This window comes from Nyctibius grandis, chromosome 6 (assembly GCF_013368605.1).
Source record: "Nyctibius grandis isolate bNycGra1 chromosome 6, bNycGra1.pri, whole genome shotgun sequence".
In the NCBI taxonomy this organism is placed as follows: domain Eukaryota; kingdom Metazoa; phylum Chordata; class Aves; order Nyctibiiformes; family Nyctibiidae; genus Nyctibius; species Nyctibius grandis.
The window spans coordinates 78,501,969-78,516,439 of record NC_090663.1 but is presented as its reverse complement, the minus strand read 5'-3'; the positions used below and the strand labels follow the sequence as shown (position 1 = coordinate 78,516,439).

Here is a 14,471-nt window from a genome sequence, read left to right as displayed (position 1 = left end):
TCACGCTTAAAAAAAAGTTACTGTTAATGCTACTTCCATTTGTTATAAGCATTTTGCTTCTGATGGTGTTTATTTATATTCACACCTAAATAAATACTCACCCTTCTTCATAAAGCCTTTCTCTGACCTAAGTTGAGTGGCAGATAGAGATGCAAAAAGATATCAGTGGGGGGGAGGAGGGAGAGGTTCAGAGGAGCTGAAGGCAGCTTGCACATTTGGTCTAGGCACCATAAACTGAGCTCTAAGACCCTCAGGAAAGAGATTTTCCAACACAGCTCTTTTAAATTTGCAGGCTCAGCTTAGAGCTGAAACAGCCTTGTCTTCATGTCAGTTCTTCTTATTCATCTAGTCTTTAAGAGAGACAATTTTGTCCATGTCCAAATCAAGGAAATAGCTTGCAAATGAAGAATTTAGCACCATGAACATCAAGAAAGATATAAAAGTACCACTTAAAAAAAAAAAGCCTTAAATAATTCTCCAAAAGGAACTATTTTTTTAACTGCGCTTTCAGTTGAGAAGTGTACCTTCTCATGTTGGACCTTAATACTCAGATGGAATGACTGCATGGTAAAATAACTTAATTATTACAAGTCTTTGATAAACCAAGTAGTATGCATACCTCTTATCCAGACTTTAAGGTTTTTTGAATATACCTGTAGATACAAACGTGCACATAAATCCAGCTTTCTTAGGAGAAACATTTTGGTTTAGTACTTAAATCAACTGACTTTAAGTAGCCAGTCAACCTTAATAAGATGTGAGTCAGCACTGCATCTTAAAAACTTGCATTATCAGCCACCCTGAGTATCTTTAGTTCAGACATAATATAATCTAGTTTGATGTGCAAGGTCAACAGACAAACAGTTGAAGAAAGCCGAAGAGGTACATGCCAGAGGGCAGAAAGGCAGAAACGCTTAGAAAGAACTAAGCTTGTAAGCCTTACAAGCTAGCTTGTAAGGAACAGTGTGACTTAAGTGCAGTTACATTACAGTGCTAACCAGAATAAACAAAAAATAAGAAGCCCTACCTGTGACTACAAGAACATGTTTTATAAGAATGAGAGGATGATAATCCATAACAATCAAGCCCTAGCTTAAAATACAACCAACCTAGGAAAATAAAAACAGGTGTCATGGCCAAACAATTTCAAACCTTGCTTTCTTATTTTAATCATTATGTAAACATATTAATGTGCATGGGCTACCCCTTCTTAGGGGTATTCTGTATTCTACAGGTATTCACTGCAGGAGAAAGAGACTTGAATCTAGTTTTATCCTTAACCCTTTAAATAAGTTACAGCTAACATCTCTTCAAGTACCCAAACATTTTCTCACTCTTTAAGTTGGAAGTTAGCTAGCCTGAAGAACAGAAGTAATAAAAACCCTACAATGTATATACTTTCAGCACAAAGTGAGTTGTAGAACACGAAATCCTAACCATGTCAGCCATTTTGAAAACTCTTGCATTTCTCATGTCTAAAGTAACACCAGTTTCTCACGACTGAAGTAACTTTTGGTTGCTGTAACTCTAAGCTCTTCATTTTGCATTCTCTTTTCACCACCAAAACACAGTACTTCTGGTACTATTTATTATGAATTAGCATATACAAGAGATGCTTATAAAAGCGTTGTAATTCTGCAGCAGGAGAGCCTGAGAGAGAATAAAACTTCTGTATTCCCTTCAGTCAGTATTGAAAAAATAAATCTTTTAATTCAGTAGTCTTTTAGTGTTTGAACAATTGATTACATAGGAATACTTAATAACATTTAATAAATTCAGTAAGCATCAAATACTAGACACATTATGCAGCAGCTACAACTCTCATACTGGAGTTATTCCAGATTTTTTTTTCCTCAGTAGTATTGAAACAGATAAACCCATACAGATAGTTTTCCTTCATAATGGGGCCTAAGCTTATTATTTCACTTTTAAAAATAAACAGAGTGATTCAAACATTGTAAATTCCTGTTTCTTGTACCATATTATCACAAAAAATAAGTCTACAAATAATAATCAACACCTGAGGAGCCAGTTTTGTCCTTTTACTTAACTAACATTAACACTGGTTGCTCAGCACAGTGCATTCATTCTCACGAATGAAAGTGTAAACTATAATGCTTAGTATTACCTTCCTGTAGTACAGTTAAGAAGAGCTGTGCATAGTTCAACTCTGTGCAGGTTATCTTTCTTGCTACAAAAAGGCATTCAACAAAACAGTAGAAGAAAAATTGCACATATGGTTCGCTGTAGTTCAAGTAACAGCCACTGAGGCTGTGATTTTCAACGGCTCTTAACCAACTTAAATACCCAAATGCCACATAAACTGCTTGTCAAGCAGTCACCTACCCTCCTCTACAATTCTGTCACATTTCAGTTGAAATCCTGGAGAAGATGTACCGACACGTAATGGTTTCCAAAGTGAGACATTTTGTATTAACCAGTGCTTACAAGCTAGCAAACTGAACGTGAGAAGGTTCACTTAAGTAGTGATGGTTCCACACAAAGTGCATGCAGCTCAACTAATCTTGTAGTTACAAAAGAGTTACTAATCCTGATTCACAGAATCAAGATAAATACTTCTTTTACTTCTTTCTGGAAAGGATGCACATAACCTGTGACCTTCACAGCTGCATTCAGTACACAGGTACATCATTTAAACTGTACACATTTCAAATGTGCCGTTATATTGACCTAACTTTAAACCGTGACACTTGTTCACATCCCTTCCCCTGCTGCTAGGAAAGCAGCATACAACAGCTCTGTTGCAGCAGGTGTAACCATATATCAGGATACGACCAAGTTAGGTGTTCTGTCAATGTGTAAGTACAGGTCTACAGCTCTTAGCATACAGCCAACAAGGTCAGCAGTTAGGTACTCCTCATTAAAAAGTCATACTAAACTAAAGTATTATTTCTAGGGTTTTTGTTTGGTTTTTTTTATTTTTAATATGTATTTAACAATTCTCTTCTTGCATCCTTCCATATCTGACAGAAAATGCTATTAGTCTCTTGTATACTATCTCCAAGAGTAAGAGAGAGACAACAACTACTCCACAGATTAAGCTAAATGCCCAACGTGGTCCCAGGTGAGTGTATATTTGGCTCACAAAAACAGGCCCAAGTATTCGTGCTCCACTTCCAGAGGCAGTTAACCATCCCATGTAGACACCCTACAGAAAACCAAAAGCTTATGTTAGTGATACAGGAATTATTTGGCTAGCCAATAATTCCCACCAATTACCCTAATTAGAAAATTTAGAAGTGTTTAAGCAATTGCTTATCTTTCATAACTTATTAACATACTGAGTACTTTGTTTCCAAGAGTACTGCTCAGCTTCTCTAAGCATTAATTCAAAGGCTCCACTGAGCTACATACTCTATAGTTTTCTAATAAAAAGGCATTCTGGCTCAAAGCATTTAGTCTCTTACAGCAAAATATCACATGGAAAAAATGAGACGATAAGTGGTGAAAAATGAAGAATTTTTTGTTAAGCAGTAATATCAGCTTGCTATGTGTTTCACCACTGTAAAAAGTCAATAACTGGAGATATCATAGCATTTGTAGTCTTTATATAGTACACTTAGCAAGAGGAACATTATTCTGTACTGATATTCCAAATATATAAATGGTTGTTACAAAAATGACTCCTCCAGAACAGTCACGAAAGTCACAAGCTTTGGGCTTAGTTGTTCTGAAATTTTTGCACTGTAAGATTTGCCATAGATTGCAGTACCAGCCTTGCTTTCTAATTCCTCCAGGGACTTGCCTTGGGTTTTACAAAAGATTATAGAGTTCATGGAAACTACTGCCCCAGTTGAAATGTACTATTATTTGGCTAAAGACGAAAGGAATTTTAGCTAGATCCCTCATTCTAATAAAGAGAGTGCAAGTCCTGGAGAGCAAATGAAATAAACTGTTTAGGCATCATGCTTACCTGAGGCTTTGGTCCTAGAATTTTTGAGTATAAAGTGTAAGACATGACATTACAAACGGGATAGCCCAATCCTATGAGTATGTCAGAGCTGATGTACTGGGCCAGATAGATCATAGGAGTATTCAGGCACCAGGACTGTGTGACAGGGCAGCCTACGGGTTCCACTGTGTGGTTGGATGGAAGCTGCATTGCTTGCAAACTCCAGAAAGGCATTAACATTTCAATGGAAGTTGTTCTGGGAATGGAATTATTCTTTACTTCTGTAAAAATAAGTTATGCATGCCATTAAGAAAAAAATACAATAAAAAGCTTTCCAAAAAACATTATGATGATAGTGTAGTATGACTTGAATTATACCTTGCCACTGGATGTTTGGTAGTTTTTTCCCCCATGGCAGTAAGATAAAGAATCCAACCAAGACAATCAGTAAGCCTCCATGGAGTATGGCACGCTCACCAGTCCTATCAAACAATGACATTACAATTAAATATACCATTTAATTAAAGTAAAATTTATGAAGATGTTAATGACATAGCCCATTAGTTCGTGGAAAAGATGCCTGACCAAAACACCTGCGAGAAAAACGGCAAAATAACAGTAACTTAAAACCTGTTTTTCTTGTGATTCAAGGGTAAAAGACAGACAAGGAAGCGCATTATGTTAACATAATGAAGAACGACCACAGCATCGTGGCTGTGTCAAAACTGGAAGTACTTCATTGTCACAGTAACCCCAAATTCGTTAACAAGTAGAAGATTTAAGTAATGCAGATTTGGCTTTGCCATAAAGCTTTTCACACTTAGGTAACTTAAGTAACAAAATCCTGATAAACTCCAAAAACTTACCTTTTAGATAGTGTTTTAACCACCATGAAAACAATAACCGATTCAATGCCAACCACACTAAGGATTATTCCGTTATAAAAAACAGCTTCTTTCCTGGTCCAGGAATACATATCCATCGTCAATGGAGTCGCTATACTAAATTGACAGAACAAAAATTACATTAATTAAAAAAAAGCTTCTTCTATACAGTCATTTCCACACATATATTGTCCCAAACATCAAACACAGTGGTACAGAAGCCTTTCCTCCTGACAGGCCTATCAGAAAACACAGGCTAGTTATCAACTAATTGTCGTGCATCATTTATTAAAAACAGTCCACTAGACAAAATTTACAACTGCATTACACCAGCCATACTCTGAAGCATCATTAATTATTTCCGATAGTTCATGAAAAGATGATGCAAATAAACCAAAGCAAGAGTAATAGAGAGAAAAAAAATCAGGCCCTGTGAGTATAAAAATAATAAACATTTAATACTGTTCCAGTTTTAGCAACCAACCAGTCTTTAGGAACTCAATTTTCTAAAAATAACGCAATTAAGACAGAGACATATTGATAAATAATAGCTACGTTAGAGCTCAAAAAAATTACAAAATAAATCTTATACCCTCTAAGTATTTTATAAATTAAAAAAATGAAGTAGACTTAAGTCTGAGGTAATGCCGTTATGTTTTACTTGTTTTCTTACACACAGAAGATTTGGGAGTGAATAACATACGTCTTTAGGTAAAAAAAACCGTCACGTAAAACAGTGTATTTAAGATTACAATTCCATTAACCGTACCAAACAATTGTTTTACTCACTACTGAAATAAGAACTTCGCTGGAGCTTTTGGAGCTAATCAGAATCATACTAAGAAATTCCAAAATATTAAAATGAAAAGTATAGAACAAGATACTCAACTGAAAACACAGTTTTCTCGGAAGATTTTCAGTAGCCCAAATTAAGTGACTTTTTTTTTTAACACTTAAAAAGTCGAGGATATAGGTTTGCATCCATTCAGAAGCTTTTACATTAATGTTTCACATACCACAAACTGTATGCTACTTATTTTTAGTTATTACTGACCTTTAATTAATCACTCTATTTCAGTACACATCAATTTGATTGCATATAGTTTTGGACTTCTATTTATGAAGAGTACAGTTAAGAAAATGAGTGCAACAGAAAAGCCTTTACATGCACACCCAGTCTAACTACATTACATGTCTAAGTATTTTGAGAGAAAACAGACAAACTTACGTTTCAAAGACAGCAAACACAAACAAGATGACAAAGAAAAGCAAATTGATTGCTACCACAGCAACGTGGTCAACGTTTCCTTCTGCATCTTGATCCAGAACACCACTTTCTGCAACAAAACAGAAGAATAATCTAAACTGCAAACTGAGCTTTTTTTACACCACCATAAGTTACAAACAGTAATGATTTCCTTATTCTATTAAGTATTTAACGTGCAGATTGGTGGGCAGCTAGGCAATTATATTTTGACAATCTAAGTATAATGTTTTTAAATCAAAATGGAATTGCTGAAACTTCAAGTGCTCAGACAGCGAGGGAAAATTATTTCCAAATTGGTTATACCATCTGTTTTCCCACTGTAACACTGGGACTGACAAGTCCTGAGGGACAGCAAAATAAGCAAACTTGGTTAAATATCTTAACAATGGAAACCAAAACACTTTCTGTTCCTCTTGCGAGGTCAAAAATACACAGTAGAATACTCCTCACTATCACTGAGCCTTTGTTCCTCTAACCTGGGCATAGTGTTTTCATACACAACACACCTATGAGTGATGTGTGCATACAGCTCCCTTTTTAAACAGAAAACTAATACAATACTGAAACTGGTGACTTCCATAGATTTGAAAAGAGGTTTAAGATGATCCTTCATATACTTTTTATTCTTCAAGTGAAAGGGATACTCACGTCTTAAAAAATCTGAACTGCATACAAAAAGGGTATATATTGACCACAAGCTGTTGCACTGTATGTGGCAATTACTGTACTTCAGTCTCACCAACCAAATTTACTTACACAACATACACCTTTTCATAAGATGCCGTATGGGAAAGCTGATACGCAATAACAATATTACTCAGCAAGACACAGAACAGAAGTATGAGTGCAGAGTAGAAGTAAGGGAGATTTTTTTAATGTCCACATTCACTTAATCTTGTCTCTTGGAAGAGTCAGTTCTAGGGTGAAAATCTGGAAGGATCCATACAAGTGTTTTCCCCCCTTCTTTGCTACCAGACAGCACTATGGACACAACATGGACCTGAACCAATTTCTGCACCAGTTAGAAAGAGATGTAGCCTATTTTCCACTTTGAGTTCCCAATGCATCAGACTTTATAATAATTCTAAATGCTTGTATGTAATAAGTGTACTTCAAAAGTATAATCACAGAATAAGTTTTCAGGAAAACATAGGTACCTTCTCCTTCAGAATTGATACTTTTGCATTGCCGTCCCATGTCATCCACTCGATGCTCTCTAGAAATTTAGAACTGTCTTCATTAATACACATATTTATTTGATCTACTACTGAGTCAAGTTTCTATTAAAATAATTCTAAATGGCATAATCTTATATTCTAATTATTTCCAGCTCCTTTAAACATCATCTGTGTAGTCTATGTTTGACTGCAGTGAACACCACCAAATAAAGAAAGAAAATATTTTAGGGGGAGAATATCACATGTCTGTGTGCATCTCTCCCCTCCCCTCACTGCCACCAATGGGATAATGCATAAAAATCCCTCCTCAAGATTCTTAAAGGAAAGACACAGACAGTGAGAACCCTACAGACAAGCTAACCTTATTTCTCTTTAGAGAAAAAACATGGGCAGAAACCATCAACTTTAAAAATATATCAAAGGCTAAGCTAATAATCTAACAGCTCTAACATTTTCTTCAGTTTACATTCGAGCCGTAACACCACTATGATTAATTTATGAACATAATGAAACAGGTCTGTATTAAAGCAGGTAGACACCCTGAAAAATAAACAACAGCTTATAGTTTTAGCGCTCCAGATTTCAGGCTTACTACTCCTCCTTATGAGCAGCATATTATTTGTTACAAGCCACCCACTAGAACAAGGTAGAATATTTCTCTTTTTTTGACTTGATTACCTAAATATGGCAAAGATGAGAATAATATTAATAACTCCTAGGAGAGCTCCAAATAAAACTGGTGCCGTGTACATGTTCAGCTGAAGATTAACTAATTTCCATGTTACTCCTTCTTCTCCAATAAGTGTAAAACATGTCTGAAAAACTTAAAAACATAAATGTATTAAGAAAATATTAAAACACATATAGAATAAACATATAAAATTGGATAAGCAAAGTTGTTCTAATTGCTAAGTAAAATTTAAATAATATAGCTGTCAAACATTTTACATTTTGAGAATCATACTCTAAATAAACTGATGGATACCAGTGGGATCTCAACTAGCCAGAAAACTACTCGGTGACATACAAATACACTGTATAAATAACAGCTTGACACTTAAAGAACTAGAACTGCATTCTGAGTGTACCAATGGTTAATTTCCTTGGCCGTGTGCAGACAGCTGATTTACTCTTTTTCCTCTTCCTCCTACATGGAAAACCTTGGTCCTGGGACTTGGCTATCCCTCCTGCTAAGCACAAGTTATAGAGAAAAGAAGTTGTGGGGGGGTTTTTTTAATTAAAATTTAAATTGGTGGAGAGCAAAGATTGTTAGGGACAGGTCATTTGCTTATTACTGTTAGGAAACAGACTGAAAGTCCCTATAAAATTAGGAAAGGGAATTACCTAAATTTATACTCTATGCAAATCACACAAAGAATGCAGATTGTTTGTTGCTGTAGACCCTTTAATGCTCTATCAACAGCACTAGTAATAATCAAATGGAGAAAAAAACTTTCAACCCTAAACGTTCACTTCATTGTATTACCACACACAGAACACCTCAGCTCTACTAATCTGATAATCTTAATCTCCAGCTATAGAAGACAAGTAATCAGTAGAGGCTGTTTAGGATAAAACCACAAGGCACGTCTAATGCATTTGTCCCATGAAGCAGACAGAGTATCAGAAGCCACAGTTACGCCTAATCTAACAAACACCCCTTGAGCTCTTTGTTGCCTTAGCTCTCTGTAATACCTGTGCTATGTCTTGAAAATTTTGCCAATGTGAACATTTTGTGATTACCACTACAAGATCAGAAATTTCTGTTGGTTGTTATTTGCTACAACATGTGAGGCAAGGTGAAAATTTCAAGCATTTCAGAAAGGCGGAAATGTTTGCCCGAGTACAGTACTGTTAAACTCCTTTCTCCATAAATAAAGTGCAATTAGTCGTAGACTATTTAGTGGGTACTGGTACAAGAGAGTATCTTGGAACTTGTTTTTCCTGCAGCCAGCAATCCAAACCAGCTAGTTTTTAACCACAAACAATTAGAATGTCTTTGGACATATTTCATTTATATTGGCATACACAAGTATATATAAGTGGATCCTTTTTATTCGATTTTGATACTGCTGACAAACTATGCCTTAAAATCCCCAACATACAGCTCCTGAGGATTCCTACTTCCAATGCCCAATTTCATCCTAAAAAGTACTAGAGAAGTGAGGAAAGAAGATATGCTTTACCTGGTCCTAATATGAAGCCAACTGCTTGGCAGGCACTGGTATTGGCCATGGCACTCGTTCTTTCTGTAAGAGAAGTGGCACCCGCAATATACGATCGAACTACAGCCACGTTTCCTTAAAAAAACAAAATCAAGAAAGTGTTCATGGAAATACTAAGTTATATTCTTAAATCATCCAGTTACATTTATTTTATTATTTTTTTCTTATTTTGCAAGAAAATTAAACCCAGCACTCCCTCCAGTGTTTATACACAACTGTACAACTACACAATTTTATTATAAACTTGTATTGGCTGACTGCCTTGTTAAGTAATAAGTTCTCATTCACGTAATGGTAAATCTGGTACTAAAATATCATGTTAACTATCTTACACAAGACACAGAATTTAATAATTTTCAGAAATGTAAATTCTTTTGTGGTTACCTGCTCCAAATCCCACAAGAGCACGTGCAGTCAGCATGTAGTATTTGTTGTGTGAATGAGGTACATGGACGTAGGCATAAAGACAATTAGCAGCTACTGAAATAGCAGTTGAAACAACGAGAGGTTCTCTCCTTGGCCTGTAATTGGACCACACGCCGAACAGGGGAGAGGCAACCATTTGGCCAATGCTATACGAAGCTATAATCCAGCCCAAGAAACTCGCATCTGCTGTCGGATCAACCTGCAGAAACAAATTAATCAATTCTATGGGTAAAGTATTATAGTATTTTATAATATGAACAAAACCACTTTAGAATCGGTACCTGAGATACCTAAGACCCTGCACAGTAATTCTGAGGGTATAAGGCACTATGCAATGCAGTGTCAAACCTAAGCTATTGCTAAACGAGTCAGTGTGTCTGCACGGCATTGTGCTGTGTTTCATCTAAATACCCCACTCTGGGTCTCAGAAGCAGTTGTTTTCACATAGTCCTTTGTCTGGGGCAACAAACCTTGGCTAACTGTCTCCAGAAATGCACCAAACAATAAAAAGTGCTTTGCTTCTGAGACTGGAAAAGGCTCACTTGCAGCAAACTCAAATAGTTTTCATACAGAAGTGCTGATGTTATAGGCTATAGACATAACTGAAGCAGTAGGGTAGACAGTTTGCATGCCAGGAGCAAGGAATCACTTAAGTCACCTCTGCACATGCCTCAATCTGTCCTGAGTTACAAGGTTTATGACGCATTTTCTTTTCTTCTCCAAGAATTCAGCACCAGCCTCAATTTTAACGATACCTCTAGAACCCTGCCCAGGATACGTTCTTCCAAATTTCAATTTGAAACCATTGTCTACAATTCCAGGAGCAGTAAAATTCTAGCACAAATTAAAGTTTTAGAGACCTTTTATGCCACTTATAACAAGAACGCAACAAAGAGGGGAAAAAAACCCAAACAAACTAAAAACACTATCCAGGAACACAGGCAATTCCCTGTTAAGAATATCAAGAAGGTCTACGTGCAACAATCTGACATTTACAGAGCTACTTCTACCTCCAGCTTCCTTTTTTTTTCCAAAATGCAGACAAGCCTTGTATATTATGTTTTAACACTACTAATGCATTCAGATAAAGAGTTTTCTGTTGATTCTCTGTCCAAGAAAACAGTGAAATTATATTGAAAAACCAAACATTTCTGGATTATGTTGTACCTTTATCAATTCAGTAAATCAACTGACAGATTTTACATGAAATAATGAAAGCTAAGTGGATGGCAAAACAAAAGTTTCTTATAGCCACACACTTCCCTTTACTATTTCTTTTCCTAAATAGAACGCCAAGTTTTGTAATACATACTTTCTGAGCAGGAGTTTTCTGTTCTCACTAATTAAAAAAACATATTTACAAACCTTTTGGAGATACGGCCACACAGACATAATTACAATTGAGAAACCTGCAATGCAATAAAAACATAACTGAAGTTACTTTATTTGCCATGTTTATCAGTAATTCAAGTTACTGAAACAGTTATTACAGGTTCATTCTTCTGCTCCTAAGTGTATTATAGTCTAAAACTGTGCATCAGTCTGTCACCTGAAAAAACTATGTATTATGTGCTTTTTTTAAGGAGTGATAATTCTTCCTAACAGGAGAAACTATTTTTAAAGGGACATTTTATAGGTGCATACACACTAAACAAAAAAAACTCCTATGAAAAGAATACTGATGCACCAAGCAAACTGAAAATAATTTCTTGACATACTGACATATTTGTATTCATTTATCAAAGACATTTTAATTCATCAAATTTAAAAAACCCACTGAAGTATCCTATGATTTTCCTGATTATTTCTAGGCCCACAGAAAATCACCGGAAGTCTTGTCAAAAATTAGCAGAAGTCTTGTTCCCAGGGGCAGGTATTTAGTAATGAAACAGTAATTTTTTCTGCAGTGAAGACACAAAACCCCATAGGAGAAAACAAGCTCTCATACAGATGACACACATTCCCACAAAGATCTTGCCTCTTAAGAACTCAGCATTATTCCTATTTTCTTTCCCTAGATGTTTCACTTTGGATGATAAAAGTGTGACCTTTGTTTTGTTTGTTTCTGAGCAATAACCTTACTCTGCCACTACCTTCCCCCGAAATATTACAAAGCCATAAAACAAAGATTTAAATAATATGTCATTTAGTCTCAAAACAGAGTATTATTTAACTTATCCTATTAAATGTAACTTTGTTTGATTTGCTAGTCATATCTTCTCTTTCGAAGAATCAGAAAATGCACCTTTTTAAGGTTATAAAAGAACATTAGCATTAAAGGAGCTATGTAGTTGAAATCTAGAAAACCCTGTGATTTTCAAACCAAAATACATTCATTAAGCAAATAACATTGAAATCCACCTGTGTTTACTCACCTACACTACTGAGGAACATAGTAAGATACATAATCCAGATGGATCGCCACCTGCTCTTGTAATGCTCTTGTGTTTCCACAACATCCCTGTTTTTGAACCATAAGTCAAGAGAGAAAGAAATCATTATCAGATTCTCTTCTAGCTGTTCCCACAGGACATTGAAAACATTTTTGACAAACCTCAATACGATTGTGTGAATTGTTATGCAGGAACGGACTTCCATACAGCAAAGAATACAAAGAATTTATTATAGAAGCAAGCTAATTTTTCACTGAAAAATACTAGATTGACAAATCAAAAAACGAATACAAATGCTATCACGTACCATTGCACTCAAATGTTACTCAAAGAGATCTTTATCTAGAGAGATCTTCAATTCTGCAGTCACTTTGTATACACACTTTGGAGCACCACAGATAATCACGTAAAGGCTTTAAGTAGTGCATATTAAACCATAAAACCCTAGACATCTTCTCAGAACTGTGACTTTAAAGCAAAAAAACCCACACACCTGAACAACTATTAATTAAACTAAAAGGCATGGCCAGCCTATTCTTACCATGAGAAAATAACTATACAATGTAAACGATGTGTGTAAAAGATATTGCTGAAGATTGTAAGGGCTGAAAAAAAATTTAAAATAGAAGTTACAAACTTTGTGAGCAATAAGTTATTTTTCTAAAACTCATAAGCACCTTCAAAGACCCAGGTACTTTTTTAGAAGCAAGAACATTTCAGGGTTCATCACTTCTTTTCGTTTTGAAGTATTCTAAACAAAATAATCTCTGTCCAGAAGATGCAGACCCAGGTTATATATGCATGAACATAGTTTATAAACATTGTTTATATAAGTCGTGCATAGGCTTTGGCGTACGCACAATTTTAAAGCTAATAGAGCTATTCCACAGCATGATTTGTACATTTATTCCTTCAGAAATGTTTACACCACTGAAGCGCCTCGGTTCAATGAAAGTTTTACCACATAAACGATGTTTTTAAGTGTGCTTTGTAACGTTACTGCCCATCACGCATAGGAAAAAGTCGTCAAACTCTGGTATGTGCTATGCATGTGCTATGTTTGGTTCCTTTCAGGGGTTTAGTTAAATCAAGCGGTACGCTTCAGGTACGAGAACACCTCAGCACACGCGGCAGCAGCCGCCCCTACCCGTTCCGGACGCTGTCGTTTTCCTGACCGAAGGAGAAAACCAAGCGATCAACAGCTGCCCGCACAAGAGAGCTATTGAACACCGAGAGCTCAGCACCACAACAATCGGATTTTATGCTTTTCAGAAACTTCCCAAGCGAGCGCGCTGGGTTTCTTTACAGACAGAACCAGCCCCCGCCCCGCTCCCGAGCCCGGCGCAGGCTGAGGAGCCGCCGCCGGTCCGAGATCCCGGGAGGGCGCAGGGGGAGGGAGGCGGCGCCGCCAGCCCGGGCCACCACAGCGCCCGAGAAAGGCGGCTCGGTCCGTGTCCCCTCCGCCGGCCGCTTCCCTCAAGCCGCGGCTTTCCTTGCGGGGTGAAGCACCCACGCAGGGGGGGAAAGGGACTCGCCACCCACGGGCGGTTCCCCCAGTGACTCGTGGGGGCGCCGCCTCAACCCCCCGGAGCAGGGAGGGGCGGGAGGCGCCTGTCGGCGCAGCTCCCCTCCCGCCCGCGGCACGAGTCGCCTCACCGCCTCAGAAAGGAGGGGGCACGGGAAGGAACGAGCCCCTACCTGCTCTCCTCCTCCTCCTCCTCCTCCTCCGCCGCCGCCTCTCCGGGACTCAGCAAAGGCTCCTGCCCGTCAGCAGTCACCTCCGCACTGGACGCGGCGGCCGCCATACCCAGCCGCGGCCGCTTCCGAGCCCCGTAGTGCCGGGATCCGCCCCCCGGCCCCGGTCCCTCCCGGCCGTCCTTCGCGTCCGCCGCTGGTGGGCGCTGCCGGGCCGGGCGCGAGGCCGCGAGGCCCCGGGGCCGCCGTCAAGCGCCGCGGAAGCGGCCGAGCGCGAGACGCAGCGGGCGGGGCGGGGCAGGGGGCGGTGAGCGCTGGTCACGTGCACGGGGCGGGGCCAGCGGCCTCCCCCGCGTCTCTGCGGAGCGCCCGCGTACATGCGCGCGACCGCCCGCGCGGGCGGCCGGCCCCGCCCTCCTCCGTTCTCCCTCCCCCTCCTCCCCCTCCCCCTCCCCCTCCTCCTCCTCCTCCTCCTCCTCCTCCTCCTCCT

General features: G+C 38.5%; 1 protein-coding gene across 1 annotated transcript; it reads right to left on the bottom strand.

Moving 5' to 3' along the window:
- Positions 1-1,368: 1,368 nt before the first annotated feature.
- On the bottom strand, positions 1,369-14,132 carry MFSD8 (major facilitator superfamily domain containing 8). The gene is made up of 12 exons (XM_068403077.1): positions 13,985-14,132; positions 12,269-12,354; positions 11,259-11,302; positions 9,852-10,092; positions 9,429-9,542; positions 7,921-8,065; positions 7,222-7,280; positions 6,026-6,134; positions 4,780-4,914; positions 4,292-4,395; positions 3,935-4,194; positions 1,369-3,169 (listed from the first exon to the last, which is right to left on the bottom strand). The coding sequence occupies exons 1-12, from the start codon at positions 14,089-14,091 to the stop codon at positions 2,954-2,956; spliced, it is 1,620 nt and encodes a 539-aa protein (XP_068259178.1). The 5' UTR covers positions 14,092-14,132; the 3' UTR covers positions 1,369-2,953.
- Between the last annotated feature and the right edge of the window lie 339 nt (positions 14,133-14,471).